General features: G+C 36.0%; 3 protein-coding genes across 3 annotated transcripts in view; 2 read left to right on the top strand and 1 right to left on the bottom strand.

The window, feature by feature from the left end:
- PTDSS1 (phosphatidylserine synthase 1) overlaps nt 1-5,556 on the bottom strand; it is a gene marked incomplete at its 3' end in the record, with an annotated part of 14,847 nt that extends 9,291 nt beyond the window's left edge. Inside the window, exons 1-2 of the mRNA XM_029284804.1 lie at nt 5,261-5,556; nt 1,431-1,522 (exon numbers count right to left, since the gene is read on the bottom strand). Coding sequence (XP_029140637.1) covers nt 1,431-1,522; nt 5,261-5,439 — 271 coding nt within the window. The remainder of the gene's footprint in view (nt 1-1,430; nt 1,523-5,260) is intronic.
- A 127-nt stretch (nt 5,557-5,683) lies between these two features.
- Nucleotides 5,684-17,318, top strand: MTERF3 (mitochondrial transcription termination factor 3). The gene is made up of 8 exons (XM_015819635.1): nt 5,684-5,878; nt 8,250-8,577; nt 10,462-10,614; nt 11,423-11,612; nt 14,081-14,228; nt 15,016-15,087; nt 15,978-16,139; nt 16,806-17,318. Exons 2-8 carry the CDS (start codon nt 8,265-8,267, stop codon nt 16,998-17,000), a joined length of 1,233 nt encoding a protein of 410 aa, XP_015675121.1. The 5' UTR covers nt 5,684-5,878; nt 8,250-8,264; the 3' UTR covers nt 17,001-17,318.
- Nucleotides 17,319-19,826: 2,508 nt separating this feature from the next.
- Nucleotides 19,827-26,021, top strand: LOC107290730 (cytochrome b-c1 complex subunit 7). Its single transcript, XM_015819634.1, has 4 exons — nt 19,827-19,904; nt 21,983-22,054; nt 23,240-23,406; nt 25,412-26,021. Exons 1-4 carry the CDS (start codon nt 19,886-19,888, stop codon nt 25,487-25,489), a joined length of 336 nt encoding a protein of 111 aa, XP_015675120.1. The 5' UTR covers nt 19,827-19,885; the 3' UTR covers nt 25,490-26,021.
- The last annotated feature ends 1,661 nt before the right edge of the window (nt 26,022-27,682 follow it).

Below are 27,682 nucleotides of genomic sequence, written 5' to 3'. Positions count from 1 at the left end.
AAGCATTTCGATTATCAAACCTCAAGATTTGGTTACAAAACTTAGTCACTTCAAACTGAGCAAAATTTTCTCCCCTTTCTGCCAATATAATCTGAATATCAATCTTTGTTGTTTTTAACAATTGAAATGAGTCCAAGTAACTTTGTATAAAATTAGTTTGCCTAATAGTTTCCACATTTAGTCCCAGTATAAATTCACAGGGAGAATTGATCAATTAAATCACTGTCTAATAAAAAATAAAGTAAAATAAAATATAAAAAATATTTTAAATTTAATTCCTTTGAAATAGTAAGATCCATGCTCAAGTAAATATTTGTAAAATCAATCTGCTTTCCAAGATTACAGTATTAGGAACTTGGCCTAAATCTCAATTATAACCAAAAAACTGTTACAGCTCAAAAGCACTACATATACTTGTATGTAAAGTGACAATTGCTTAATCCTTAGAATTTTCAATACAGGCAAGAACTCAGCTACATATTTTAATAATTTAGCACTACTGCAGAAAGTATTTTTGTCCTACACAAACACAGAAGAATAAACAATGGAATTCTAAACATCTTTTCTTGCAGTAGTTGCCATAGATTTCAACAAGATTTCCTTTAAGTATGCATGCTGAATTCAACATTTAACTTCCTTTGATTAAGGGACTTCACTCTCTTTTTAAACTGTGTTAATGTGTGTGCATGTCTGTATCTATTCCAGCGGTTCTCAATCTGTGGGTTGCGACCCCTTTGGGGGTCGAACGACCCTTTCACAGGGGTCGCCTAAGACCATTGGAAAACACATATTTCCTATGGTCTTAGGAACCGAGACACCGCTCCTCTATCCGTCTCCGCACGGCTTCGAGCTGGGGGCCGTTGCAGCGCCGGATTCGTTTCCGTCAAGCATCTCCTAAGGGAGGCTGTGCTGCTTTGCGGCCCTTTCCACGGAGGAGGCTGAACTAAGCTCTGCCGGCGCTATCACCCTGTTGGCTCTTTCTCTCTCTCTCTCTCTCTCCCTCTCCCCGCCTGGGCGCTTCTCCAACCAGGCTGGGCAGAGCCGGCGGAGCGGCCTTCCTGCCCCCCCTCCCTGGCCAGCTGGAGCCGGGCAGGCTAGCAACCTTCGGAAGTGAGGTGAGGACAGGCGAGGTGCGCTGAGCCACAGGCGCGGCGGGTGAGTGGGTGGCGTCGGTGCGCGCTTGGAGAGTTCTTAGAGTTGGGGGCCACCACAACATGAGGAACTGTATTAAAGGGTCGCGGCATTAGGAAGGTTGAGAACCACTGATCTATTCTATTTTGGGAGGATGGGTTGCCTGGAAATGAAAAACTTATATAAACCTTCAGTTCAGTGTAATTCTTAAAAGAACAATGTAAACACAGTACATATAATAATTATAAAAATATAGTAAATCAGTATTCATGAAAGTCATATACAATGATGTTACTTACCATTGGGAAAAGCTAGAACACTGATGATTAGAAAGAAAAATATCACAGAGAGGATGCCTTTCCAAATGTTATCTTCAGGGGTTGAATCATCTCTTTTTTTTAAAAAAAAAAAAAGGCAAAGTAAAACATATGATTAAAACACTGATGTTCATCTCTGCTATAAAAAAATTTTTTTAATTATTTTCAAGCCCAGTAACTTGCTTTGGCTTTTTGTATAAGGAACAAAGCTAATCCATACAATCAACATATTCATATTTTTCTAGTTCCTCAAAATTTACCATACTTGTTAAATGTCTATAGATCAGTGTTTCTCAACCTTGACAATTTTAAGGCATGTGGACTTCAACTCCCAGAATTCCACAGCCAGCAATGCTGGCTGTGGAATTCTGGGAGTTGAAGTCCACATGCCTTAAAATTGTCAAGGTTGAGAAACACTGCTATAGATACTCTCAATCATCCAAGTCATGGTTATTCCAAAAGTGCTTTTCGAAAAGCAATTGGCCTTGTTTTAAGGATTATACTAGAACTTGGGAACTACTTAGATTCAGTTTGGAAGACAGTTTAATAAAGGTATATTTCCCAATCTTGTTTCTTTGAAAGCTCTGTTCAGACATTTAACCTCATTCCCTTTTGTTTTTCCTATGAAAATTCAAATGAAAAGGCACACAACAAAGTCCAGTTCCCTTTTGAAAAGCATCTTTTGGGATGACCATACTTGCTACTTAGTATGTAGCGAAGTAAAGAATTGCTGACCAAAATAAAGATATTGATTGTAGTATCCAATCTGAAAACAGAGAACCACCTTAGGGACACCATGATCAGTTAACAATTATACATTGTTTAAAAAGTTCTTTATATTGCCTTTCTTTTATTTCAGACAAATGAAAACTGAAGCTTTCTACTAACTAGAAAATTAGGTTTAATATAGATGTCTGTGACAAAGGATGGGTTAGCTTTTTAAATGATTTCACTGTAGATAAAAGGATGCTCTTTCTTTCTGCCTCAGTTCAAAGGTATGAAAGATTTAAACTGTATAATTATCAAAGATGTAATAACTGCAGTCTGGTATCTTGAATAATAGTGTTAGTAGACATGAGTGAAAGCTGTAATAATTAATTTAAGCAATTCTATGCCAGAGTATGTATAAGAGCAAGCAACAATATTTAAAGGAGGAAAATTCAAAGAAATAATTGTGATACACAAGCTATAATTAAGAGTAAAGTATCCTTTATTTGATGCCATAATGGTTGAGGCAAATGGAACTTATATTCCTTAAGGTCAATGGCAGAAAAATTCAAAAATCCAACTCCTGTACACTAGACAAATCTTTCTCTGGATATGAACGCCTTCATATGTACAATTCTGTACATTTAAAAGTAACTCTTTCCTACATATTAGATTATATGTATTTACTTATTCAAAAGATTGATCCCACTATTGTAAGAATAGCACTTTAGCACATGGAATTTGACTTTGCATCTTTTGCTAATTATTTTTGGACATTTGTTTCTATTATTATTTAACTGTTCTATTTTGTATAGTTATTACTTCTATTTTATATAGAAATAAAGCAGACCGCTATGTTTTAGTTTCTTCCAGTTCGCTTACAAAGATTTACCAGTTGTAGTCACTTCAGTACAACATTGATACATTAAAGGAATTAGCATAAATGACATGCATAAATGAAGTGCATGATGTGCATTTATGGATATGTACATCATAATGCATCATGGAAAATTTGTACAAGATTGTAGCAATCTATGCTACATGCATATATGTAAACACCCATGCATAATTGTGTAAATTACCAATTAAATACAATTCATGCTAGTGCGTAAGATATTTCTATATAAGAATTTGTAAAATAGTAAGGGCAATGACAATATTCATAAGTTAAAATAAAAAAAGGCAAAGGTTTCCTCTGTCCAGTCATGTTCGACTCCAGGAGGCGATCCTCATCTCTGTTTCCTAGCCAAAGGAGCCAGTGTTGTCCGGTCATGTGGCTGGCATGATATATTCCGAGGTGCATGGAACGCTGTTACCTTCCTACCAAAGTGGTACCTGTTTATCTACTTGAATTTGCATGCTTTGGAACTGCTAGGTTGGCAGGAAAGTTAAAATAACAAAGAATACAAATTAATCCAGCAAGTGCATTGAATTACAAGAGATCTATAAGTATGCATAACCATAGGAAAAATGACTAATATGTTTGCTGGATTATATGAGGTATCTTGTTCCTTCCCCCCCCCCCCCAATAGTGATGTTATCTTTATTTTAGCTACCTCATACTTTTTTCCTCCAAATGGATTAAGGTTATTGATCAATAGTTGACAGTTATTTCTGTAAACCTATGTCATCACAACAAGGATATTGCACCCAATGCAGCAGATAAAACTTTTGAAAGATGATATTTTAACATTACTGACAACCAAAATAGAAACAAGAGCTGCTATCAGGTACATTTTCCCAGAAGAACTGTTCCACAATATCTGGAAACTGGTGTTGTCAGGTTTTTTAGAAGTGTCTTTATGAATCCAGGAAAATCTACTTGTTAACAGAAATTGTTGATAAGAAAAGAGTAGGAATAAAAATTCTGGACAGCTCCTACGTTACTATTTTTAAAAAAAATCTTACAGTATTATCTGTGTGATATATATTAACCATCTAGGCCTCAATGTCTGATCGCATTCACCCATTCTCTTTTGCATTTCTCTCTTAAAAATCCCCTTTATAATCTCTCCCAATTGATTTCAGCTCTTATCATTTCCAGAACTTCTTGCTGGCTCCACCCTATCTAATCCACTAGAGAGAGCTGACTTCTCATTCTTTTTATTTGACCATAGAATGAGTCACTAAAATTAAATATACACATCTTGACTTCCCACAAAAAAAAAGTAAAGCATAAGACTGTGTCTCTCTACTTTGAAGTAAATGGGCATCCAAGTACTGTTTGATGTGCTCTTCTTGCACCTAAGGAATTTAAAACCTACAAACATTAACATAGATGCTACTGCTCAGAAGGGTGCATTTAGAGAAAGCACTTCAGTTTTTACCAGCATTGCACCTTTCTTCTCTGATGAAACTCAAGGCAACTAATAGAGAATGCCCAGTCTCTTAAACTGGCATTAGCCAGATCTAAAGTGCATCACTTCTGCAAGGCTGAAACACCATGTTTCTTTAAACAGCGTTTCTTAAAACTTTTTGCTTTCACCTTCCCACTTTTAAAAATTACGGAGCGCCCTCAAAGATTTTGTATAGGTTATTTGTATAGGTTACTAATGTTTACCATATTAAAAATTAAAACTGACACATTTATGGCGTATTTATTTAATGAATCACGTAAAAGCAACAATATAAACTCATTAAATGTGGATGAATATTTTTTCACAAAAGTACCTGTATTTTTCAACAAATTAAAAAAATGAAGAGATTATTTTAATTTTTTACAAATTTCTTCAGTAGATGGCAAATAATTTTGATTTTGCAGACCCCTGAGAGGGTATTAGGGGTCACCAGGGTTCCTGGGACCACACATTAGGAAACCCTGCTTTTAAAGCATAACCTCGGAAAGCTGCAACCCTACAACGTTACAGGACGATGCTCCCCACAGCAGCGGACCGGTGCAGAGCACTTGCACACATGCGGTCCCTTCCCCAGCATCCAAGCAGGGCTGGGGGAAAAAATCCTGCCACAACGCTGTGCCGGTTTAGGGTTGCCCATCCTACAACGAAAAGACCAGCATATGGTCTCTGCGGCGGTTCCTCCTCTCAAGACAGCCGGGCTGCCACCGCGCCCTGCCCCTAAACGGATCGCCCTCGTCCCGCGGATACCTGGTGAAGGCGAAGGCCATGAGGCTGAGGATGGTGAAGCTGAGCAGGGTGATGGTGTGGGGCCGGTAGAAGAACTCCAGGGTGATGTCCTCCACTTGCTGCTCGTTGATCATGCGGAAGTGCAGCCGGTAGTTCACATCGTCCTTGCTCAAAGTGCGGCTCCCCATATACGACGCCATGGTTGCAGCGCCTTCCCTCCTGCGCCTCGTCCTGTCCAGGCGGCGATAGCGGCCCACTCCCGCCACTCCCAGCCCTCGCGGCTCAGCCAAAGGGAAGGGAAAGCAGAAGGACGCGCGCCAGCGGGCAGCGAGGAGACGTAACCGGGATGGGAGAAGGGGCGGCGCGTCGCTTTAGACGTAGCCGGCCGCAGCCACGAGGAAGGGCTGCTCCGAGCCTCGCCTCCTACTCCTGCGTCAGGAGGAGCGCCTTGCGTGTCGGGGGGAGGCCGCTCTCGTGAAGGCGAAGAGTGCTTTGCTGCAGCCGGGTAGGCGTTGGGGCCCTTCCCTCAGGCGCTCCAAGCTGCGGGTCCACAGCGGATCCTCAAAGAAAAAAAACAAACCCCAGGCTCCTCTCCCGAGGACGAGAGTTGCAGTGTTCCCTGGCCCCGGGTGCAGCCGGGTGAGTTGATCATTCGGAAGTAAGCGCCCCAGTTTCTATGCTCGATGGAATTTAGAATAGAATAGAATAGAATAGAATAGAATAGAATAGAGCTGGAAGAGATCTTGGAGGTCTTCTAGTCCAGCCCCCTGTTTAAGCAAGAGAACCTATAGAATTTCAGATAAGTGGATTTGGGAAAGGGAAGGGAAGGAAAGAATGAAGGGGAGGATTCCCTCGCCGTCCCTGGAGTATGCTGTCGAGCGCACTCTAATGTGGGCATCACCTAAAGATGACCGATGTTGGAGTAAATATAGTACAGGTAGTCCTCGACTTACAACAGTACATTTAGTGACCCTTCAAAGTTACAATGGCACTAGAAAAAGTGACTTATGACCGTTCATTTTTCACACTTATGACTGCTGTAGCATTCCCACGGTCTCAGATGTTTGTGACGGTCAGTGTTCTGGGGTCATGTGATCATCTTTTGCAACCTTCTGACAAGCAAAGTCAATGGGAAAGCCAGATTCGCTTTACAAGTGTTACTAGCTTAACTGCAGTGATTCACTTAACTGTGACAAGAAAGGTCATAAAATGGGGCAAAATTCACTTATCAGTTGTTTCACTTAGCAACAGAAATTTTGGGCTCAATTGTGGTCATAAGTCGAGGACTACCTGTATTGCAAAGATCAGGGGACATGCATTTTAACTGGACACCCATTGCATCTTCTCTAATTTGGGTTCCTGCATTCCTGTGATGGATAGTGGGAGATTTAGTCCAGGAATTCTGAAAGTCCAAGATTGTGTATCCTCCTGCCTTCCGGTTACTTCATATTGTCTATAAAAATGAGACAATAGAGAAAAAGGATGTCGCAAACTCTATCTAATTTTAGTTCTGCTGGTATATTAACTGTAACTTAACTTAACTTTCTCCACGCAGCTGGTACTCTGCATCCCTGAGATATAATGCTATTTCAGTCATGTTGGCTGAGGATATAGCAATGTTTTCTTGCAGAGGTGGGAGGGAACCTACTTTAGGGTTGTATTACTGGAGTTGTTAATCATAATAGTCTTGATGGGCTACTTTGATGAGTCCCACTGGCAGTTTTTAAAGGAAGGCCCATGTTCCCATTATTGTTAAAAAGACTATTGAAAGTTTTTTAGTTCTTGTTCAATCTGAAAACTAGTTCATTGATTTTAGACTTTGTAAATAATCAGGAGTCCACAAAGGTAGGCTAAAGCAAAAGCTAGATGATCATCCCCAAACTACAGTACAAAAGCAAACGGTTCTTATTTTGATACTGATGATAATATAGCATCTTCTACTGTATCTGATAATAGCAGGTCTCTAATGTAAGAGCAGAAAACTATTTCCCCTCAAAGACCTTTTTTTTTTCCTTTATTTTTCTGCCCTATCAGCTTCACTTCACCTTCACTTCAGGAAATTATTCTATGTAGAGCACATATGTCCAAACCACAGCCCATGGGCCACATCAGTCCTGGGCAGCTAGTAATGTGGCCCACAAGACCCCCCCCCCCCAAAATAAAGTTTATTTATATACATCATGGGTGTCAAACTCGATCGCATCACATGACATATCATGACGTTATTTGCTTTGTGGAGCCCGGGTGGGCGTGGCCTGTGCGTGACATTTCTAGCTCATTGGCCGCCAGTTTGACACCTGATATACATTAACTATATTATATATTTTTTATGCGGCCCAAGATAATTCCTCTTCACTCACTACGGCCCAGGCAAGCCAAAAGATTGGTCATGCCTGGTGTACAGCCACTTATCACTTGATTGATTGATTGAACTTATATACCTACCTATCTCACTCACATTTGATTCTAAGTGGCATACATAATTAAAACAAAAACTAAACATAATTTAACTAAACATAATCAACATAATTCAACTATTAAAACCAATGAAAAACAGTTAAAAAGCTACAATAAGGAAAAAGACTAGAAAGAGTGCAATCTAAACTTACACCAGTCTTTTGACAGGCTCCACAGGTCCATGAGATCTCCTTATCCTATGGGAAAACCAGGTTTTAAGGGCTTTCAAGGTTTTCTATCCCTAACATGGTAACAGTTTGTCAAGCATAGGAAATCAGGAGTCCAGGCAGTTCAAATGAGTATAGATGTATTGTATGCTAATGCTCTCTACAGGAATCTGAACCTCTAACAATCAAAGCAAATTGGTGGTTGATAAGAGTCAATGGACTTCAAGGTGGGCTGGAATTAGATCTCTTGTGAGCATGAAGGGACTCGGGACTGATGATGTGTTTGCCCCTCGCTTGGGTTCAGCCAGGTCATCTCCTACATCATTGCAAACCACCATTACAAATCCTTATTCTGTCTAAGTTCTTTTCTTGGTCTTTTCTTACAGAACTTAATCAGTAAGATGCCTTTGTGGACTCGACAGTTTTCCAGATACTGCTCTTTGTTAAATGCATACAATATTATAAAGAGTACAGAGCTGAGAAAGCAATCAATAAAAATGTGGACACGTTTTCTTGAACCGTCAGATTTGCAGTGCTTTTGTCCTTACGGATATTATTGCCACGTGCTGTTAAAGAAGTTTAGAACTTTGCATCTGGATAATCACAGGCAATTCTGCAGCTCAAGTACTGAGCCCCAACAGACCTCACTTTCTTTCATTGACAAGCCAAAACCTGAGATAGTGCCTACTGTAGATACCGAAGAATTGCTTCAAGGTAAGTAACAAATTACATTTATATGATGTTGAACGTGACATATCACAGCACTATGTCTAAAATTTTAAAATATTTTTTCCTCGGCCTTCTCTATTAAACAATGTTTAGAATTTATTGTTTGTTATAGTAATTAAATCAAATTTTTTAATTGAGCCTGAGAAAATTATTTGGTAGAGTTGAAGATGATAGAGTTGAGGATGAATCTAATACAGGTAATTCCTAGTTAATAACAGTAATTGAGACTGGAAAAGTGAGTCATCACATGACCACATTACTTAGTGACAGCATTCCCCCTTGCCATTGTTAACCGAACCACCACCCGTTAGGTAAAGACCTACTCCGATCCAAGCTACCCCTGGGTTGGTCCCTCCCAGCCCTGAACTTCAGCAACGTAAGGGACTACCTCCAATGCACCCCACCCCTTACCTCTTTCCCTATCTCTGCCCTTTTGGCTGCCTTACACTCCACCGGCCCATCTGGTCTTCACTGTCCCCTTCCTGCTGAGGCATGCCCACCTAGATCCTAGCATTCTCGTCCTGCAAGACTCCTTTGTTCGTAGAGTAATAAAATACATCATTCAGTATTTGAGGCACCTTCAGCTTCAAAGCTATCCGAATTCATTGCAAAAACACCTTTTTTTCCTTACTTTATGCAGTGTAATTAGAAATGTCTGATCTCAACCTTGAGCAAGCCGTAATATATTATTTTATCTAAATTAGCAATAATTAATATTGCTTGTACAACTATGAATAATGTTTAATATAATTATGCTAAATTTCCAATCTAAATCTACATTTCCAGTTGGGTTCACTCTTTACCCTAAGATATAATATAGTTTGTTTGATTTTATTGTGTTATGTAATCCCAGACAATTACAGTTTAATACAGTGTGTGAGAATCAAACGTGTGTGTGTGTATGTATGTGTGGGTGGGTGGAGGAGCAAATATGTAATCATGAAACTTGTGATACTACCTGATTGTAAAAGCAAATTTGTAGAATATTTTCTAGGGTTATAACTTTCAGAAATGAGTTATAAGTTTCTTCTTCAGAGTCACAAATTTGGAAGTTGTGTGTCTATGTGTGTGTGTTTGTTTGATTGTAAGCCGTCCAGAGCTACTTTGTGGTAAGATGGGTGATCAATAAATTTTATAAAAAATAAATAATAAAATTTGGGGAGTCAATCAAATCACAATTTATTGCTAGAGTTTGGGCATGAATGGAGATTATTTCCCCACTGTCATTTTTTTATGTAAATAATTGGTAAATTATTTATTCATTTATTTGTTTGTAAAATTTATTAGCTACCCATATTGCCACACAGTAATTGTGAATGGCTTACAATATTAAAAGATAAAACTGTATAAAACTTAATAATATAAACACCATGCTATAAAATCAACCTGCCTAAAAAGATGGGGGAATAATATTGTTCAGTTGGGCAAATGTACTAGTAATCATCTATAGCAAAATAGCAAAAGCTATTGGGAAACTTTGAGACTCTAAATTGCACCAGATTTTTTGCTTCAGGTTTCATTGTATACTATAACAACAGAACTATCTAAAAAAAATTAGGGGAATTTTTTTTTAACAGTCATGCTTCCATATGTTAATATTGTTTTTTTGTTTCCCATTTTTTTTTAAAATAATAGTCTTCAATAGACTATTTAAAAAGTAGAATCTTCCTTCTCCTATATTTCAAAAACAAATACTGTAATAAAATTAAAAGAATAATAATTTAATAATAAAAAAATTCTCATTAGGGTTATTTATCAATAGCTAAGATAGCTAAGTGGAATGGTGTTCGCCATATAAAAGCCACTGATGTGTTTAGTATTCTATCACTTCTTTAACTTCAGGGTTGGGTTTTTTTTTTTCCACTTTAGATTTGGACGATGATTTGCCTATATCTCCCTTGGAGAAAATTTCAGAAGATGAATCTCTTCAAATCAAAGCTGCACCACCACCTCCATTAGAATCTTTCTCACTTAGAGATTATGTTGACCATTCGGAAACATTGCGCAAATTGGTGCTTCTAGGTAAGTATAGCTCCACTTGCTAGATACTTTGTGATATGTTGGAACTCTGTGATAACCATTTTTACTATATAATAACCAGTCATGTTTTTGAATACGCAGCAGATTCATGTTTGCAGAATATATTTCTATCATAAAATGATAGATGGAAGGTATACTCTATTGCAGAAATATAATTGAGGACAGAAAGCACTTTTTCACAATTTCTTTGTGATAGAAGAATCCTTAAATGCACGAAATTCATGAAGAATTTGGAAGAAACTTCTTTAGAACTACTATTTATTTACATGTTCCTCAGGAGCATACCATATTACATACTACCTTTACACTCAATATCATATTAAACTTTCTGTATCTGTATCATATTTAATTATTTGGTGCCAGTAATCGATATTCTTCTGAGACGTTTAAAGAATGGAGCTGATCTGTTGATTTTACCAATCAATGAGGCTTGAGCTCTTTCTATCACAATCCTAATGATTTAGAGTTGCTATCTGTGTTTACTCAATCACATTAAAAATGGCTATAAATGAAAGATTGTGCAGTGGAACTCAAAATTGTTAAACAGCAGGGGTGGATTCAGACATGATCAGACCTGGAGTAAACCCGTTGAAGTCAATGTCTCTTAAGATAGTAAATGTGTACCTTAAAACCGATTGATTTCAGTGAGGTTATTCCAAGTATAATCATATTTAGGTCTAAAGTAGAACACAAAGCTTTTAGTGTTTGCATGTACAAAATTGGGCATGCTACAGGACAAATGTTTACTTTCACTGAATAGCTATGTAATCTATTTTTGAATTTCCTGCAGGTGTCAACTTGTCCATGGTGGAAAAACATCCAAATGCAGGCCAGCTTCTTGTAAAACTAGATTTTGAAAATGATATTAAAAGAATCCTTCTATTTCTTAAGGATATTGGTTTGGAAGATACACAGTTTGGCGCATTTCTCACTAAAAATCCTTATATTCTCAGTGAAGAGGTGGAAGATCTAAAAACAAGGTAAGGACATCTAGGCATTCCAACTCCCTCATCCTCCAAACCTCAGCTATTTAAAGCTCTATTGTGTTGGAAGCCCTTGGATTTCTTGTTTGCTCCAGTGACACTACTTTAGAATGCTAGGTTCTGTATGGTAACAGGAACTAAGACAGTCTAAACAGCACTGCTGGCATGCAGAATGAAGGCTGAGAGGATGAAAAAGGGAGGTGTATATGAATTCTTAAATCTACATTGGATTATTCATATAAGAGTACAGTCTTTTGCGTGAGTGGGTTACCAAATTTGTAACCCAAATTTGTGTAGCTGGCCAAAGTTTTTCCAGTCGCAAATTGAACATATCAATAATCCTCATTTAGCAACTACCATTTGGCTATCATTTAGCCATTTTCTTAAAGGCTTATTATTCACATATTCTGGTTGAAGGGAAAACCTACCCTTTTATCAACAGAGAAAATATTTCAGCAGTTACATCTTGAGTATACTGTAATTAAAATGGCATGAAAAGAGTATACAATAACATTCTTGAAGTTTGAAATATCTAAGAAAATCAAATTTTAAGTATTGCTAAAAGTTGTCTTTATGATCAACTAAGGAATTCTGTAGACCTCATGCAGTCTTTTTGTGATAACCTGCTCAAGCGAAATGATAAGAGCAGATATGGAAAATATTTTTAAAAAACTTGGAGTCTAAAGTAGGAGCGCCATAACAGCCCACTGAAGATGGAGAAGTGCTGGTTGGCTGTTGGTGGCAGAGAAATTGAAACTCTTTCTAGAAGCTTAACTTCACACTACAATGTTTATGCATCTTATTAATGGAAGATGTAAAAATGACTTGGATTTTAAATTGATTCAAGAACAAGACCAGTATCTCTTAAGTTTCCAAAGGCCTTTATATACCAATCTTTTAAAAAGGCACCCATGGTAGAAACTTACAATCACCTCAGATGCTGCTGAATTATGACTGTTAGCCAGTGGTGGGATTCAAATATGTGAACAACCGGTTCTCTGGCTGCCGCTTCCGGAAGTCCATTCTGGGCCTGGGCAACAAAAAATTTAGCTACCAGTTCTGCCAAAGTGGTGCGAACTAGCTGAATCCCACCACTGCTGTAAGCCCTAATTCACTTGTTAGTGTGCAAAGAATGCATAATTAAAAAATGAATTTCCCAGATTTCTCACCATCACAAGAGAATGTTAAAATCAAAAGAAACATTGTTTTTTTTCCCTTTAGCACACAAAAGAGAAAAAAGAGTAAAACATGGTTTCTGTTATATTTGAATGGAATCAGATTGTGAATGCTATTCAGGCAGGTTCTAGTGAAATGGTAGTTAAGTAGTTATAAGACTCTTTTAATATAATGTTAGTTTAAAAAATGGAGTGGAAGGAAATAAAATAAAATGAAATAAATAATAATTCCCTTATATAATCTTCCTTCTCCCAATCTTCCAAATTTTGATGAGCATGAAAAGCCTGTAGATCAGGGGTGTCAAACTGCCGGCCCGTGGGCCAGACGCATCACATGGAAGCCGTGCCCACCCCCATTGCCAGCAATGGCAAAACCGGCCCGATATGTTGCGTGACGTCACATGGCGTCGCAAGTTTGACATGTCTGCTGTAGATTGTTTCTGTGTAATATTTGGAGAGTATGTTACCTATATTTGGGGGAGGTTAACTAAAACAAAAAGACTAGAACATTACAGTTGGATCTTTATGGGTCAGTTGGCAATGCCAAGAACATGTTAATTTGGGGACCTTTTTCAACTTAATTCTTTTTCACTATCCTATTTTAACTACAACATTACAGTGGAAATGTTTGTCCAAATCTGTTTGGCCAATTTGCTTTGGCCTCAATGCTTTCTGAGATTCACAATTGACCTTATGTCTAGAAAGCCTGCCTCCCCCACAAACAGTTTTTCATGAACTGAATAGTATTAAGACTTCTATTTTAAGAAAGAGGCTGGAAGAACAATGAATGTCCAAGATGAATTCCCAGCACTTTTTCCATGGTTATGTATTTTGGGTAGAGAAAGAATGTATATCTTTAGAGCAACTGTTTGATAACCTTTTTTATTTATTTAAACATGCCATTTAAGTTCGTTAAGACCTTTTCTTTAAAATCAAAATGTATTTGCGTTCAGTTGCAAAATACATTTTTCCATGCTTATTTTAGTGTAAGCCATATGGGATACTAAGATCACATCTCAAAACTCAGGTAGTATTCACAGAACTTTTATTTAAATGCAGCTGGAAATTGTTAATCTTTGTTCAACATTTTTACATTATGGTTTTATTGTGATTGGGAATCATGGTATTTTGCTTTAGTCAGACTTTTCCACCCTTCATGCTGTTTTGCTTGTTAATATTATTGAAATATCTGCCACTTTGATAGATAATGCAGGGAACTTGGTTATTTGGATAAATGGTTACTACTTTGATTTATTTAATTATAAATGAATGTATTTCTCTGTTTTCTAGGGTCAACTATCTAATATCAAAAAAGTTTTCCAAAGAAGCAGTCACACAAATGGTCTTAAGGGCTCCATGTTTACTTCTTCTTTCTGTGGAAAAACTGGATGATAGATTGGGTTTCTTCCAAAATGTACTTGGACTAAATCCAAGAAAGGTACCTTTTGCTTTCCTTTAAGGACCACTTTAGATTGAAATGAGCACTGTGTGGCATTCCATATGTTTGGCATCCAGCAACAACTGGAGAGATGTTGATAATGTCTTTTTTATTACAGTATATATTTTCCCACAATATGTGAACATATAGTTGAAAGAAATCATCAAAAAATTATAAATAGTAAGAATTTCTGGCATTGCAAGAATGTAAAACTTCCTATTAGATAGACATTTATCTAGATGGCAGAGAATAGCCATTACACCCAGCTTTCTGAAAAGAATGGGTATAAAAATCAATTGATATGGAAGTTGCGGTAATTGATGGTGCTCAGCTGTTTATATGAGTATAAATTATTGAACCTGAAATCCTGTTAAGATTTTACCCAGGTTATAAAATACATTCCTATATTATTCACACTCTTGAGTTGAATACCTGGCAGATTTTTCCTTACACAACCATAACACCCAAATAAGAAAATCTGGGTATATAATCCCATAGCTAAGGCACAACAGCTTCCCATGAATCTGGCTGCCACACGTAGCTTCTCTTAACACAAACATAAGCCAAAATAGAAGATATATCATTGCTTTTGAAATTATATATGTGTGGAAACTGCTATTATATTAAAGTAAATTATCTTCAGATATGATTTCATCATACTATATACATCCATATTTTTTTCAACTACAATCATGTTGCCTGTGTAGAAATATGCTTTACCAGCAAAATATACATTTTAACCTAAATATATATTATTTAATATATATTTATTTGTTTTTGAATACAGACTAGAAATCTGGTAATCCGTCTTCCAAGATTGCTAACTGGCAAACTTGAACCAATTGAAGAAAATCTTTCAGTAAGTCTCCTTCTTTTAGCAATTATTGTAAAATCATTACTTCAGCTAATAAAAGTTATTAAGAGTCGTGCAGGATAGCAACTGGACTAATTTTCACAGGTTCCAGTTCTACTTTGTACTTTAGCATATAACAAGAATAATACCTTAGTACATGTAAAGTATTTTGCACAAGCCCTGTGACTTGAAACTAATAAGTTCCTTGAAGTTTATAGATACAGAAATATGATGGAAACCTAGTATGTGGTAGTGTTGTATGATAACTTGAGTGTTGTTACTCACAAAAATGGAGGTGGTTGTATGTTTAATGAGGTGTGGGTTAGGTTTATATGAAATAGGCTAAATCTTTTTACTTTTTTTAGAAAATGGTATAGTATTATGTGTATTATGTAAACTCCAGCAGCATAATCCTTATACAGTATTTAACTGCAATCAATGAATGTTAGAAAATTCTCTGCTAGACATAAAAAAAGTCCGGGGGGGAGTGGGGGTTTTTTTCTATAGCATTGTGTAATACTTGTGATGTTTTTTTGTATGATGAAAAATAATAAAAAAAATTATATTGAAAAAAAAGAACAATTAAAACTTTTATTTAACAGCAAAAAAAAAAAAAAGTTTTTGTGACTGCTCAATAACAGTAGTTAACATTTTGAGTCTGCTGAAAGCTGGGATTTTATTTTCTATTTCAGTATTCTAAAGACACTGAGAATACAAATCACACAAAGGTTTTGGAAAGATACCATAACTTGTAGGTTGAAGATGTAATTCTTTAAAAAAAACTGGAAAAAATAAAATCTTCATTTTTCCCCTGAAAATATTGTCCCCATGTCATCTGTTTCTCTGACTTTTTTCAAATTTCAAAATTGGTTCATTGCAATTACTCTCTTTTTCAGGTATATGAGCAAGAACTTGGATTTAGTAAGAATGAAATCCGCCATATTGCACACACTGTCCCTAAGAACTTAAGTACAAGCAAAAAAAAATTAACACAGATTTTTGATTATGTGCATAATGTAATGGGCATTTCCCATAGACTTATGGTACATTTTCCTCAGGTAAGAATCTTGTAGTTTATTTAATTACTAGTCATTGGAGCACAAAATGTGAAAGGTGGCTTAATGGGAACTCATGCAGATTGTAGACCAACATGATAGATTTAATAGATTTATATGGCCACCATCTTTTATATATATATATTTGTTTTTTGAGGTTTTCACGGGTGTTTATATGTGAGTCTTTGGTCATTCGGGTTTTCTCCCGTGTAAGATTAGAAGTATCATAGCGACGTTTCGATGAAATCACATTCATCATCATCAGGCTTGTGCTTTTAGCTTTGTGCTTCTAATATTACACTGAGAAGCACAAAGCTAAAAGCACAAGCCTGATGATGATGAATGTGATTTCATCGAAACGTCGCTATGATACTTCTAATCTTACACGGGAGAAAACCTAGGTGGCTAACAATTTAAAACAATAAAAACAGTAAAAACAAAAGAAATAACAAAATACATAGCAACCAAAATAGGCTCACCCAAATTCTCAAGATGTAAAGATATTAATGTATTTTAAAATGTAAGTGAAATTGTCCATATTTATGAAAATTACTTGCATATGTCACTAGTTTTAATGACCTGTTGCCATATTTGCTCAGAACTGTATGCCACTGATTTCAGTATGACTTATGCCCAAATAAGATACATTTCATTTTTTTCCCATTTTAGATTTTTAATACAAATTTTTTACGAATCAAAGAAAGACATCTATTTCTTAAGTTCCTGGGAAGGGCCCAATATGATCCGGAGCAACCAAGTTACATCTCCTTGGAAAAATTGATAGCCTTGCCAGATGATGTGTTTTGTGCTGAAGTTGCTAAAGCAGAAGAAACAGACTTTGAAAAATTTTTGAAAACGCTGTAAAGAACTTTTTTTTAAATATAAACACATCTGGTAGTATGCCTTTCAACTGCAAATTTTGACAAAACTTTGTCAATAAGTAAACTGACTTCTAAATATGCAAACTAATTTAGAAATAAGATAGCACTTATATACAAGTGTGCTGATAAATGTTACATAAGAAAACAAAACATCATAAACCAAATAAAAGGATTGAGCATTTATACTCATGAGTGCAACCACCAGTGTTTCCTGTCAGTGACCTAGATGTAATGTTTACCTAAGTATAAAAATACCTGGTTTTAGATTTATTCCACAGTGAATAAACCAATATTATTACATTCAATTTTGTAGCATCTTTTCAGATTAACATAAATGCAAGATACAGCTCACTTCATTAGATGCAGCGGAGTTACTAGACTGATGCAAGATTTAAACTGGGAAGAGGTGAGAGAAGGAGAGGTCGTTATGCAAATGCAGGTTACATTCGAGACAAATAATTTTTTTTCCTATTAAATATACTGTGTAACCTCAGGTCTGTCTGTTTTGCATGGCTGCATTCTACAATTGTATAATTTTGTGGCATATTCCAATCCCTAACACAGCATTGTCCTCAGCCCCTGGCGTGCTTTCCCTGTCAGATAGTCCCAGCTCCAACTCTTCCTCCTTCTCCTGCAAACCAGCCTCTGAAGGGGGCATGTCATGCATTTCATACGTTTGCCATCACCGGTCTAGAGACAGTGGATTTCTCTATGCACTTCCATCCCACTCTCTACTCTTGCATTGCAAAGGATTATTTATAATGGTTTACTGACCTTGGCCTTTATGCAAGTGAGTTCTGTATCTACAGCTCTATTCTAGGTCATATTTGATAATATGATCTTAGGATCACAATGGAACCAGCACAAAATAGATCTGCATGTCCAATGCAGAAATTATAACTGCAACTGGGTTGGTTCCTAGGATATCCAAGATGTAAAGTCACTATCTGTATTTTAAATGGAAAAGCAGAACTTTCAGGAAACTTTTTTCCTTAATTCTTATACCCTCAGGTCCTTCCAAATTGAGTAGTCAAATTTCCTGAAGTTCTTAGAAATTTCTCAGGCTATTGTTAGCCTGAGAGGAGCCAAGCAAATGTACTTCCTGAAGCTGATGTACATACCTTTTTGCTAGGGGGTAAATGACAGAAATAAGGTGTCTTGTGGCAAGGTTCTTGCTGCTTCATTTTGCTGTATGAAATGATTGGCTCCCTAAAGAAGTGTGGATGCAAAATGGAGAAATAATAATAATAATAAAGTTGGAAGGGACCTTGGAGGTCATCGAGTCCAACCCCCTGCTCAGGCAGGAACCCTACACCATTTCAGACAAATGGCTATCGTCTCTTCTTAAAACTTAAACTTAAAAACTTCCAATGATTTCCATATTTAAGAAATCATGTTCAATTAGGGATCTTGGATTGCTATTGTGTGAGCTACACCATGGTAAGAAGTTCTGCACCTTATAAGCAATCTGATTTAACCTGTAATTCCAAAATACGTTTTCACATTAAACTATTCTAATAAATAGTAATCCAAATGATGGTGAAGATTAACTCAGAAGGAAAAGGGAAACCTAATATTTGGATATGATACTTTCCAAAATATAGCATGAAGATGTTTTAATTTATAATTTACTTGTATTGCATCCAAAGTCCCTTTGTGAGGAGATGGGCAGTTTCTACATTTGATAATAAATAAAAAATATTTTATGGAAAATTGTAGGATTTTTTTTCATATTAGCACTGGTTCATAGTACAAAGAGGCACAAAGGAATGTATGTTTTGTTCAGTCTGCTCATTTACTCTGGAAATACAGTACTTTGGCAGCATTCAACTTGATTATAATCTAAATTACTATTAAGCACTTTTACTTAGTACTTCTGATTGTGAAATTTATTAGATTTTTATCCCAGCCTTGTCACTTTATAAATAACTCTTTACAGGATATGCATAGGTATATAATACAACAATAGCCAGGATCTAAAAGCAGAAAGCAACTTGAATTTGATCTCAAATAATATCCAAGATCTAGTGTGAGATGTATATGTCACTGAATTAATTTGAAATATCTGCTATTGATAAAAAGATAAAACCAGATGACAAAAGTTGGCTCCTAGAAAATTAATCCTGCCTTGAAAAACATTGTTCATGGTTGCTTTGGAGTTAAATTTCAGACTGTTGACTTGCTGAAATATTCAGCTTTTTATCAGCTTCCATGGTCTTCACAGCATGACAGGATTTTTTCCCAGCTTTCACAACCTGAGATTGAATGGAGATTCATCAAAATAATAGTACTGGAAATTTTCTCAATGCTTAAACATTCTTAAGATCTGTAATACATACCATCATTTTGATAAAATATTTAAATAAAGGCTTTTCCTGCTGTGCCAGAAAAAGAATACATCATACAAGAGAATAATAACCTTGGTTTTCATTTTAGGGCTGTTTGAAGCTACTCTCTTAAATCATTCTTAAGAGAGACTTCGTTACTCCATCTGCCAAATTTAGTAGACTCAATTTCTAAAAGTCATCTTGACCACCCATTTCCCACTGTCGGCAGCCTTGTTCACTGTCCATTGTCAGAAAACAATGAAGGGCAATTCTTTTTGCAACACATTTTATTGGTTAAAAAAAGGCATATTTTGTGTAAAAAAAAAAAAAAAAGGAAACTTGTCCTTCATTGCTTCGGTTGCAGTAAGCAGCAGGAAAAGACACATCGCCGAAACCGTCCAAGAGTCAAGTTTAAATGAGGCATAACCGCCGCTAACAGGCGGTAGACGCCAGAGTCACGTGACAATGCGAACGGTGAGCACGTGGCTTAAAGACGTCGCTCTTCTTCCCAAGAGGCAGTGCGGTTTTTGTAGAGGTGAAGATGGCGGGCAGGGCACCCGGTACGTAAGTAAAGAGAAAAATTTAGTCCGGGCAAGTTTATCCGTCGAGGGAAGGTGGCGTATTTAAGATTGTGTCGTTTTGTGACCCAGACAAGCCTGGTCTAATCGGTAATGATGGTAAGAGGACGTAGACACGATAAGGGGCTTAGGATAAGGGGCTTAGGATGGTTCTCGACCACTCAGGTGTGTCTGTACAGCATCGCTTTTATACGTGGCTCCTTTGAAGAAAACCCCGTTGAATTAAGCTGTGCTCTGAACTCCGGAAAGAAAGTAAATAGCCGCCTATAGGAAAGGGCAGACATGCTGCCCCCTCCCCCCCCCAGTCCTCCAGATCAGTGTTTCTCAACCTTGACAATTTTAAGGCATGTGGACTTCAACTCCCAGAATTCCACAGCCAGCATTGCTGGCTGTGGAATTCTGGGAGTTGAAGTCCACATGCCTTAAAATTGTCAAGGTTGAGAAACACTGCTCCAGATGGTAGTATCGGGTTGGGGAAGAGCGCTGTGCATTGGTTATTTATTTTTATTGGGGTTTTTTTATTTATGCCTAATTGTTTTTAACAGTCATTTATATTTATTTTCAACTGCTTACTTTGTTCTATGCCCTCTCATAAAGAGTCAACTTTATGAAATTGGCAGCTGTATAAATTTGCCGAGTAGACGACAATTTCGCCAGCCTCTTGGCGAAATAAAATAAAACCGCTTTTAGCCGACGATGGAGAAATTTATTCGTTTGTGTCTCCTCTGTCCTGCCAGCTTCTAGTAGGCTGCTGTTTTTTTCTCCAAGGGCCTAGGTAGACCCTGACTACAAAGGGTTCTTCTGCCAAGCAATAAAAAGAGTTTTGATGAAATGATAACTTCGGGGCTTCGTTGGGATTATGCTCCTCTCCTGAAACACTTGGATGTGAAAAGGAACTCTTTAAGGAGAACTTTAGGACAGCAACTAATGGCTGTCATTCCTGCCCCACCCTTTTTGGCTCCTCTGGTCAGAATATATATCTATATTACTTGTCTCCTATGAATTTTTTAGTGGTTTCTAAAGGCTATATGGCTGCTTAGTGGAGAGTAGTTGGAAAAAAAGGTACTGTACATCAGTCCTAGAGGTAGGGGAACAGGGTAGGAGTATAAGTTTTGCTTCACTTCTCTTGAACTTGATATTGCTGTTAGCAGCCACAGGAATTTCCCTAGTAGGGGAAGAAGTTGATAACTCTTATCAGTTTTTAAAGGGGCTTTTTTTCTCAACCACTGTTTTGTATCTGTTTCCTAAGTTTGAGAATACAAAGACGCTGCTTTGGTTCCCAAAGTTTTCCCCTTTTCTGATCCCAACTTTATCCTGTACGGTTTTAAAACAAATATTCTGCAATATTGCCATTGTGGTTAGTGTTTTGTGTAGGCATAAAAATATAATATCTAAGTTATAAGGGTGATTATATAAAAAGTCTGGTAAGAGAAACCTAAATTAATTAGAGTTTATAAATTAATTATAGAGTTTATACGTGTTCAGTGCTTTTATTTAGCTATAGGTATTACTAGTTTTGTTTATACTGCAGTAAATGGAATATTTACTTAACATATTATTCTTGTAGCTGCATTGTTTTAAGCCTTTTAAAATACCATTCTGTACATCCTGAATGTATTCAAATCCTTTGGATTATTGGTCTTCACCTGTAATCACTAATAAATTTGAAATTTGTATGATACCAAGTGGAAGAAAATATTTTCATCTATAAAATATAATAGCAATTGTCTGATGAAACCAGCAATTTATTCTTCCAAATACAGTTAAAATAATGCATTCATTCAAGGTAATGGTCGACAGATGTAACAAAATTTATTAATAGTATCTGAGCTTGTGTATCAACACCCAAAGATAATACACATGTAAGCAGATTCTCCTTTTTCAAAAATATTTTACTCATTGTTTTACTGTTGAATTTTTCTGAGCTGACAGTCTTATTTTCTGTACCAAAAGTGCTACAGTCCTCTAACTGCAACTTTCTGTATTTATAGTTTTGATGATGTTTGGGTCTGCACATGGAACATGTGTACCATCTTAAGTTAATTGATTCATGCTTCTAGTTTCAGCTGGCAGTCGTTTGCTTGAGAGATTTCGCAAATGGTATTACAATGCACAAGGATTCAACAAATACGGTGGGCATTATCTGTGAATATTTTTAAACTATAAATTTTATTTGCTAATGTGTTACTGGTTTGTAAGTTCTTTATTGAATTGAAACAGAATATTTTCAGTTGGATTGACAAGCAAACCATGAAAATATAGAAAGTTGCTGCTTATTTTATTACTTGCAGAATAGATTATAAAAATTAAAGTATGTTACTTTGAATTAGTTTATTTTGTGACTTTAAAAAGGAACAACTATAGCTATAATTGTCATGTTAATTAGTTTAGCCAAACAGTGATTATAAATGTAAAACAGCAAATTGTTACAGCTATATGGGTATCAATCTGTATCTTTATTTCATTATGTCATCAATTTTGCTAGAACGTAAGGCTGTTGACTTCAAACAATCAGATATGAATGTTTTACTGCCAACTATAGCTACAGGCATCACTGAAGAGAAACAATATGGTTAATTGTCTATCTGTACATGTTTATTTAGAAAGAAATCCTGTTACAGTTAAAGGATAAGATACATGTACTCACACATGATAACCAAAGTCATCAGTAGCAAGATTACTGATTGTCTATTCCTTGTTGCACTAATGGTATCCTCTTCTTCATGAGCTTACCTATTTTGCAACTCCCTATGCAAAAGTGGATTCGGGCTATTAACATTTCTCATAATTTCTGCTGAATCAAAGATTAATACACAGTATAGATTTACACATGTCTTTTCAGAAGAAGCCCTGTTAGGTTCAGTAAGACAGACTACCACATAAGTATGTTCAAAATTGTTGCTTTGGTTTTTATTCAACTCATTGAGAAGATAAGTGTGGCACATTAGAAACAGCTACTAAAGTATTAATGTATTTTGGGTAGTTTTGTTTTAATGTTATTCCAAGACTGGTTCAGAAACTCAACATAAGAGACTTTTGAATGGTGATGCCATGCAACCATCATAAAAATATTTTAAAAGGTCTTTTGATTATGCTGGAGTTGGAGATGGGATGCTGGAGTGACTCATCTATGATCCATTGTCCAGATACTTAACAAACTACAAAAAATAATTTCTTAGTGTCATATCCAGCAGTTAATTGTACAATGAGTTACCAATTGCAAGCTTCAAGATCTTAGTATGCTTTAAATGCTAAAACATTTTTCTCATCTAATTGACTGGTATTTTAGGTAATATGAGAAATATTTTCTGTTGCAGGATTAAAGCGTGATGATATAATACATGAAAGTGATGTTGTCAAAGAAGCAATAAAAAGACTTCCGGAAGATGTATATTATGAGAGAATATTCCGCATCAAGAGAGCAGTCCAATTGAGTCTGATGCATGATATTCTTCCCAAAGATCAGTGGACAAAATATGAAGAGGTATGAATTCTTGCATGCATATTAATAAAAGGAATCCATTTTAAAGGGAAGGTTGTTTCAAAGTGGGCAGGAATATCAGTGTCCTTGTAGAAATTAAATGATTTAAGATATTTCAAACCTTCATTTTATGGTGAAAAAATCATCCCAAAGAAATTTCTGCTAATCTGAGTAGAATGAATGTTTGTGTGAGAGAGATTATAAATAAAAACATCTGAATTAAATAATTATCCAATGCAGTGCATGCATCAGACTCTAGTACGGTGTTTCTCAATCTTGGCAGCTTTAAGTTGTATGGACAATCTCCCATGCTTTCTAAGGAATTCTGGAAAATGAAATCCACACATCTTAAAATTGCCAAGGTTGGGAAACCCTGTTCTAGTACATGAGGGCTCCCCATGAGGGCTCCCCATTTCTAAGAAGTTTCTTCCCTCTTAGGGAAGACATTGAAGTAAAAAACATTCTTTATTCTCTAAAGCTATAGTTGTACCTAGCTGTTTTAAATTCTGCCAGTAATAGGTAAATCAAGGTTAAGACAAGCTATGGTGTGTGAAGGCAGTCACAGACTGTTTTGGCCCCAAAAAGATGTTGTGGGGAAGAAGAGTTCCACCCGTTAGCATCATTGGGAGCAGTTTCAATAAGCTCGCCTGGTGTAGAATTAACTTTGATATTAACAGCATAATGCTTAATACATGACTTTTAGTACTCCCTTTATACTTTTTAGAGTCATAACGCTCTATCTTGCTTTATAAAAATGATTCTCAGTACAGTATCATATTTAAAACAAGTGAACTGTAGAACGCTAATATAAAGCTCTGTGGATAACAGAAAAAAATGTTTACTTTGCTTTTCATTTTGTGGACTAAAGAACCTTGTTCTCAGTTGAAGAACAAGATCTATTTTATATCCTGGAGTTGCTGGAGATGAAAAGGCCTTAAATAGTGTCCCTCTATACCAAAAATCCAGTGATGAGACCTTCCCCCCTCTCCCAATCCCAGCTGAATAACAAAAAGTGACGTGGGAGACCAATATATTTTGTAGTCCAACTCTCCATACGTATTCTCTCAGATTAGAGAAAGATAGTGTGCCCTGTGCATAGAGATCTGCATATCAGTAAATATAATACAAGAAGAGAGCCGTGAAGAGTTCTTTGTTAGCTGACAAGTGCTTAGTAAAATAACTTCCATAAGGTTAATACATTTAATATTTTGTGGTATCCTAAAAGACAAATAGATGTGAGGGTGAAGGTTCATTCTCTGAACTTGTGGGTTGGTTTCCAAACGCTTTGTTACCAGGCTAGGTAACATCTTCAGCGGCGTTTAATGGACTAATCTGAACTCCACTAAACGCTGCTGAAGATGTTACCTAGCCTGGTAACGAAGCGTTTGGAAACAAACCCACAACCTCGGAGAACTAACCTTCACCCTCATCCTACACCCGAGCTACAGATATTCACCACGATTGCAAATAATTAGATGTATTATTGCATATCCTCTATTAAGTCATTCTAGTCAGGAATTAATTCAGAAGATTGTAAAGGGTAAAAATACTTAGACTTTGTTTTTGGAACTAATGGACAAGCGACTAGAAAAAAGTCAATTTCATATATGACAACTGCAGCAAAATTATTGTAAGCACAAGAGTGGAAAGGTTTGACACTTGCAAAGAGGAATGATTTGATAGAGAAAAACCAGTATCTAACATTTATGGTTGACTGGAAACACCTTATGGATTTTTTGCAGGAAACAGAAAAAATGCACTTATGACTTGTGGTTTATGATTAGAAAAAAAATGGATAATAGAAAAAAGTGAGGATTTTTTGTAATCAGAGTAAGAGGCAATTTTGTAAATGTACTCGTGCTGCAAAGGAAATCAGAATCAGGGGCTTCTATTTTGTTCTTTCTGCATTTTTACTCTCTTTACTGCTTCTGCTCTTTATTAACTTATAGTATTAATTTTTATGTGTTTTGTAAAACTAATAAAAATGTCTTCTGTCTTAATTTTTTAGGATAAGCCTTATCTTTGGCCACATGTGGTGGAAGTCATGCGTGAAAGACGTGAAAAAAAAGAATTCAGAGATAAATAATTTTATATCATTTATTTAAGCAAATATTTTCTTTAGAATGTAATTTGTCTGGGCAGAGATTTTGAATATTTCAAATGCTGAGCTAGAATTCTTTGCTTAGTAATATTTGGTCATACGGTTCAAATAAACCTTACCAAATCTTTTTGGAATCCTGTTTCCTAAGCTGCAAAGAATTGGTTAAAACCTTTTCAGCCACATTACATGTTGACGTGATCTGCAATCTTCATTCCAGTTGTTTGAGTAATTCTTTTTATCATAATACAGACGTTTCCTGCAGTTGGGAAAATAGATAAGCAACTATCCCTTTCTTTTCCAACTCTTTTTTTTTTTTTTAAGAGATGCTTCTGTGCATAATGATTGTATATTATCTTGCCCTAGAAATGGAAATAGAGGCATGAATGTTATGTCAGTGATGCAAAATCAGAATTACATAGTTCCCATCATATCTTCTCAGAAAGAAGGAATGCTCTATTGATACATTTTTTAAATCTGTAGTTCCTGCCAACTTTCAAATAAAGCCAGTCACCTCACATAATCTGAATTAATCACTTAATGAATTTACTAAATAGTTGAATGTAAATTCAGCCTTGACAAATTACTTCAACATACCATGGGTTAAGTTTGGCTAAAGATCTCATTAAACTCAATCCATATTGGCATTGAAAAAATTTCAAAAATTGGTTATTAAAATTGAAACTGGTACTGTGTAAAGGGTTGGTCTCTCACTGGCAGTAAGTTATTTGCATTGGGGTAAACTCTAAACATGAATGGAAATATTTGTTAAATGGAAGAAAAACAGGAATGCATTCCCTACTTTTCCTCTAATGCCTACATTATAATTATATATAGCAAACTATAATCATTTAACTGGATAATACCCTCAAGTGTTTTTTAATTTGTGAACTACACAACAATTTGTTTAAAAGCTGGGAATTAGGCACAGTATTGTAATATGGTTCCAAGAATTACCTAGATTATGAAATCATCTTTATTTCCTAAGAAATATAAGATACTGCTTAGCTACAAAAACTGGAAGTATTGTTTTAGGCCTATATAAATTGGATTTTATTTATCTATGTAAAGGATTTGCTTGTTAATCTGTTGTATTGGTATAACTCAACTTTAATAGTAATTAATTGACTAGAATTTAATAATTATGGAATTTAATAATGACCAGAAGTTTCAGGGTTATTGTTGCTTCAGAGATTTACTCAGTTCTGTTACGTCTAGTTTAGCATAAGTTTCATTGCCTTATAACCACTTACTCGAGTTTCTTGGCAAAAAAGGGAGGAAAAATTTTGTAAGTGATGTCAGTGGGAAAGTAAATCCAGAGAATATTGGTGTTACTGATTTCTTTAGTAGGTGTCATTCACCAAACATGAATATAAGATAAACTCATCCTGAAATATTTAATATTGCCAATATGGATATCAACTTTGTGTCATTTTATTGTTCTGCCCAGGCACCTAATTCTTTACCCTTTGAAGAGAGGAATTGCAGGATAAAATCCTGCAGTAGTCTTACCAGAGTACATATGAAGTCATATTTATTCTATTGAATCAGATAACCAACATCAGCTCAGTTCTTCAAAAATAGGATCATTCACACAACAGCCTTTGTATTTCAATTGGCCTTCAAAGCACAATTGCCCGGATGCACTGGTAGCAAGAAGTCACCTAAAATTTTCTTTTCAAATGCCTAAGATAGCAGAATTCCTTTGCGTCACAACATTATCTGTATGTTAGATGATACTTCCATGATGCTGGAAGATTTGAATGGCCAGGTTGGAGTTGAATCATCTGGAGAAAGATTATCTACATGATCACTAAGAGATGACACTGATGGCCTATAATTAAAATCTGTTAATGCAATCAAAAACTGTACTTCCCTTTTATACAGCAATGTCAACTTTCTGCTTATAGTTTGTGAACAATCACAATTTTAATATTATATCATCTAGATATCCCCCATTCTTTATCTTTGCATTTCTTTTGCCAAGGGGGAACTTTATATTTGTCTCTTAGATTTCATTCTTTGTTTTCAATTGTTTTCCATAAGCTATCGAGGACATTTTCAAACTTTGTTTCTGTCTTTTAGGAACTTTCCCTAACTTGGAACCCATCCAGAATTCTGTTAAAGTGCATATATCTATCTGAGTGGGGAAAGGTATTCTTTGAATTAGGTTACCTGTAA

Source organism: Protobothrops mucrosquamatus, unplaced genomic scaffold, assembly GCF_001527695.2.
Source record: "Protobothrops mucrosquamatus isolate PMUCROS unplaced genomic scaffold, P.Mucros_1.0 scaffold961, whole genome shotgun sequence".
Taxonomy (NCBI): Eukaryota; Metazoa; Chordata; class Lepidosauria; order Squamata; family Viperidae; genus Protobothrops; species Protobothrops mucrosquamatus.
Note: the sequence above shows the minus strand (reverse complement) of the source record. Positions and strands in the feature narration are given on the sequence as shown.

What these genes read in the sequence shown, in the direction of transcription:
- LOC107290730 (XM_015819634.1), top strand. An exon ending in ACAAGGATTCAACAAATACG is followed by an intron (nt 22,055 to 23,239) that starts GTGGGCATTATC and finishes TTTCTGTTGCAG; the next exon opens with GATTAAAGCGTGATGATATA. An exon ending in AGTGGACAAAATATGAAGAG is followed by an intron (nt 23,407 to 25,411) that starts GTATGAATTCTT and finishes TTAATTTTTTAG; the next exon opens with GATAAGCCTTATCTTTGGCC.
- MTERF3 (XM_015819635.1), top strand. Translation starts at nt 8,265, where the DNA reads ATGCCTTTGTGGACTCGACAGTTTTCCAGATACTGCTCTTTGTTAAAT. An exon ending in GCGCAAATTGGTGCTTCTAG is followed by an intron (nt 10,615 to 11,422) that starts GTAAGTATAGCT and finishes AATTTCCTGCAG; the next exon opens with GTGTCAACTTGTCCATGGTG. An exon ending in TTGGACTAAATCCAAGAAAG is followed by an intron (nt 14,229 to 15,015) that starts GTACCTTTTGCT and finishes TTTTGAATACAG; the next exon opens with ACTAGAAATCTGGTAATCCG.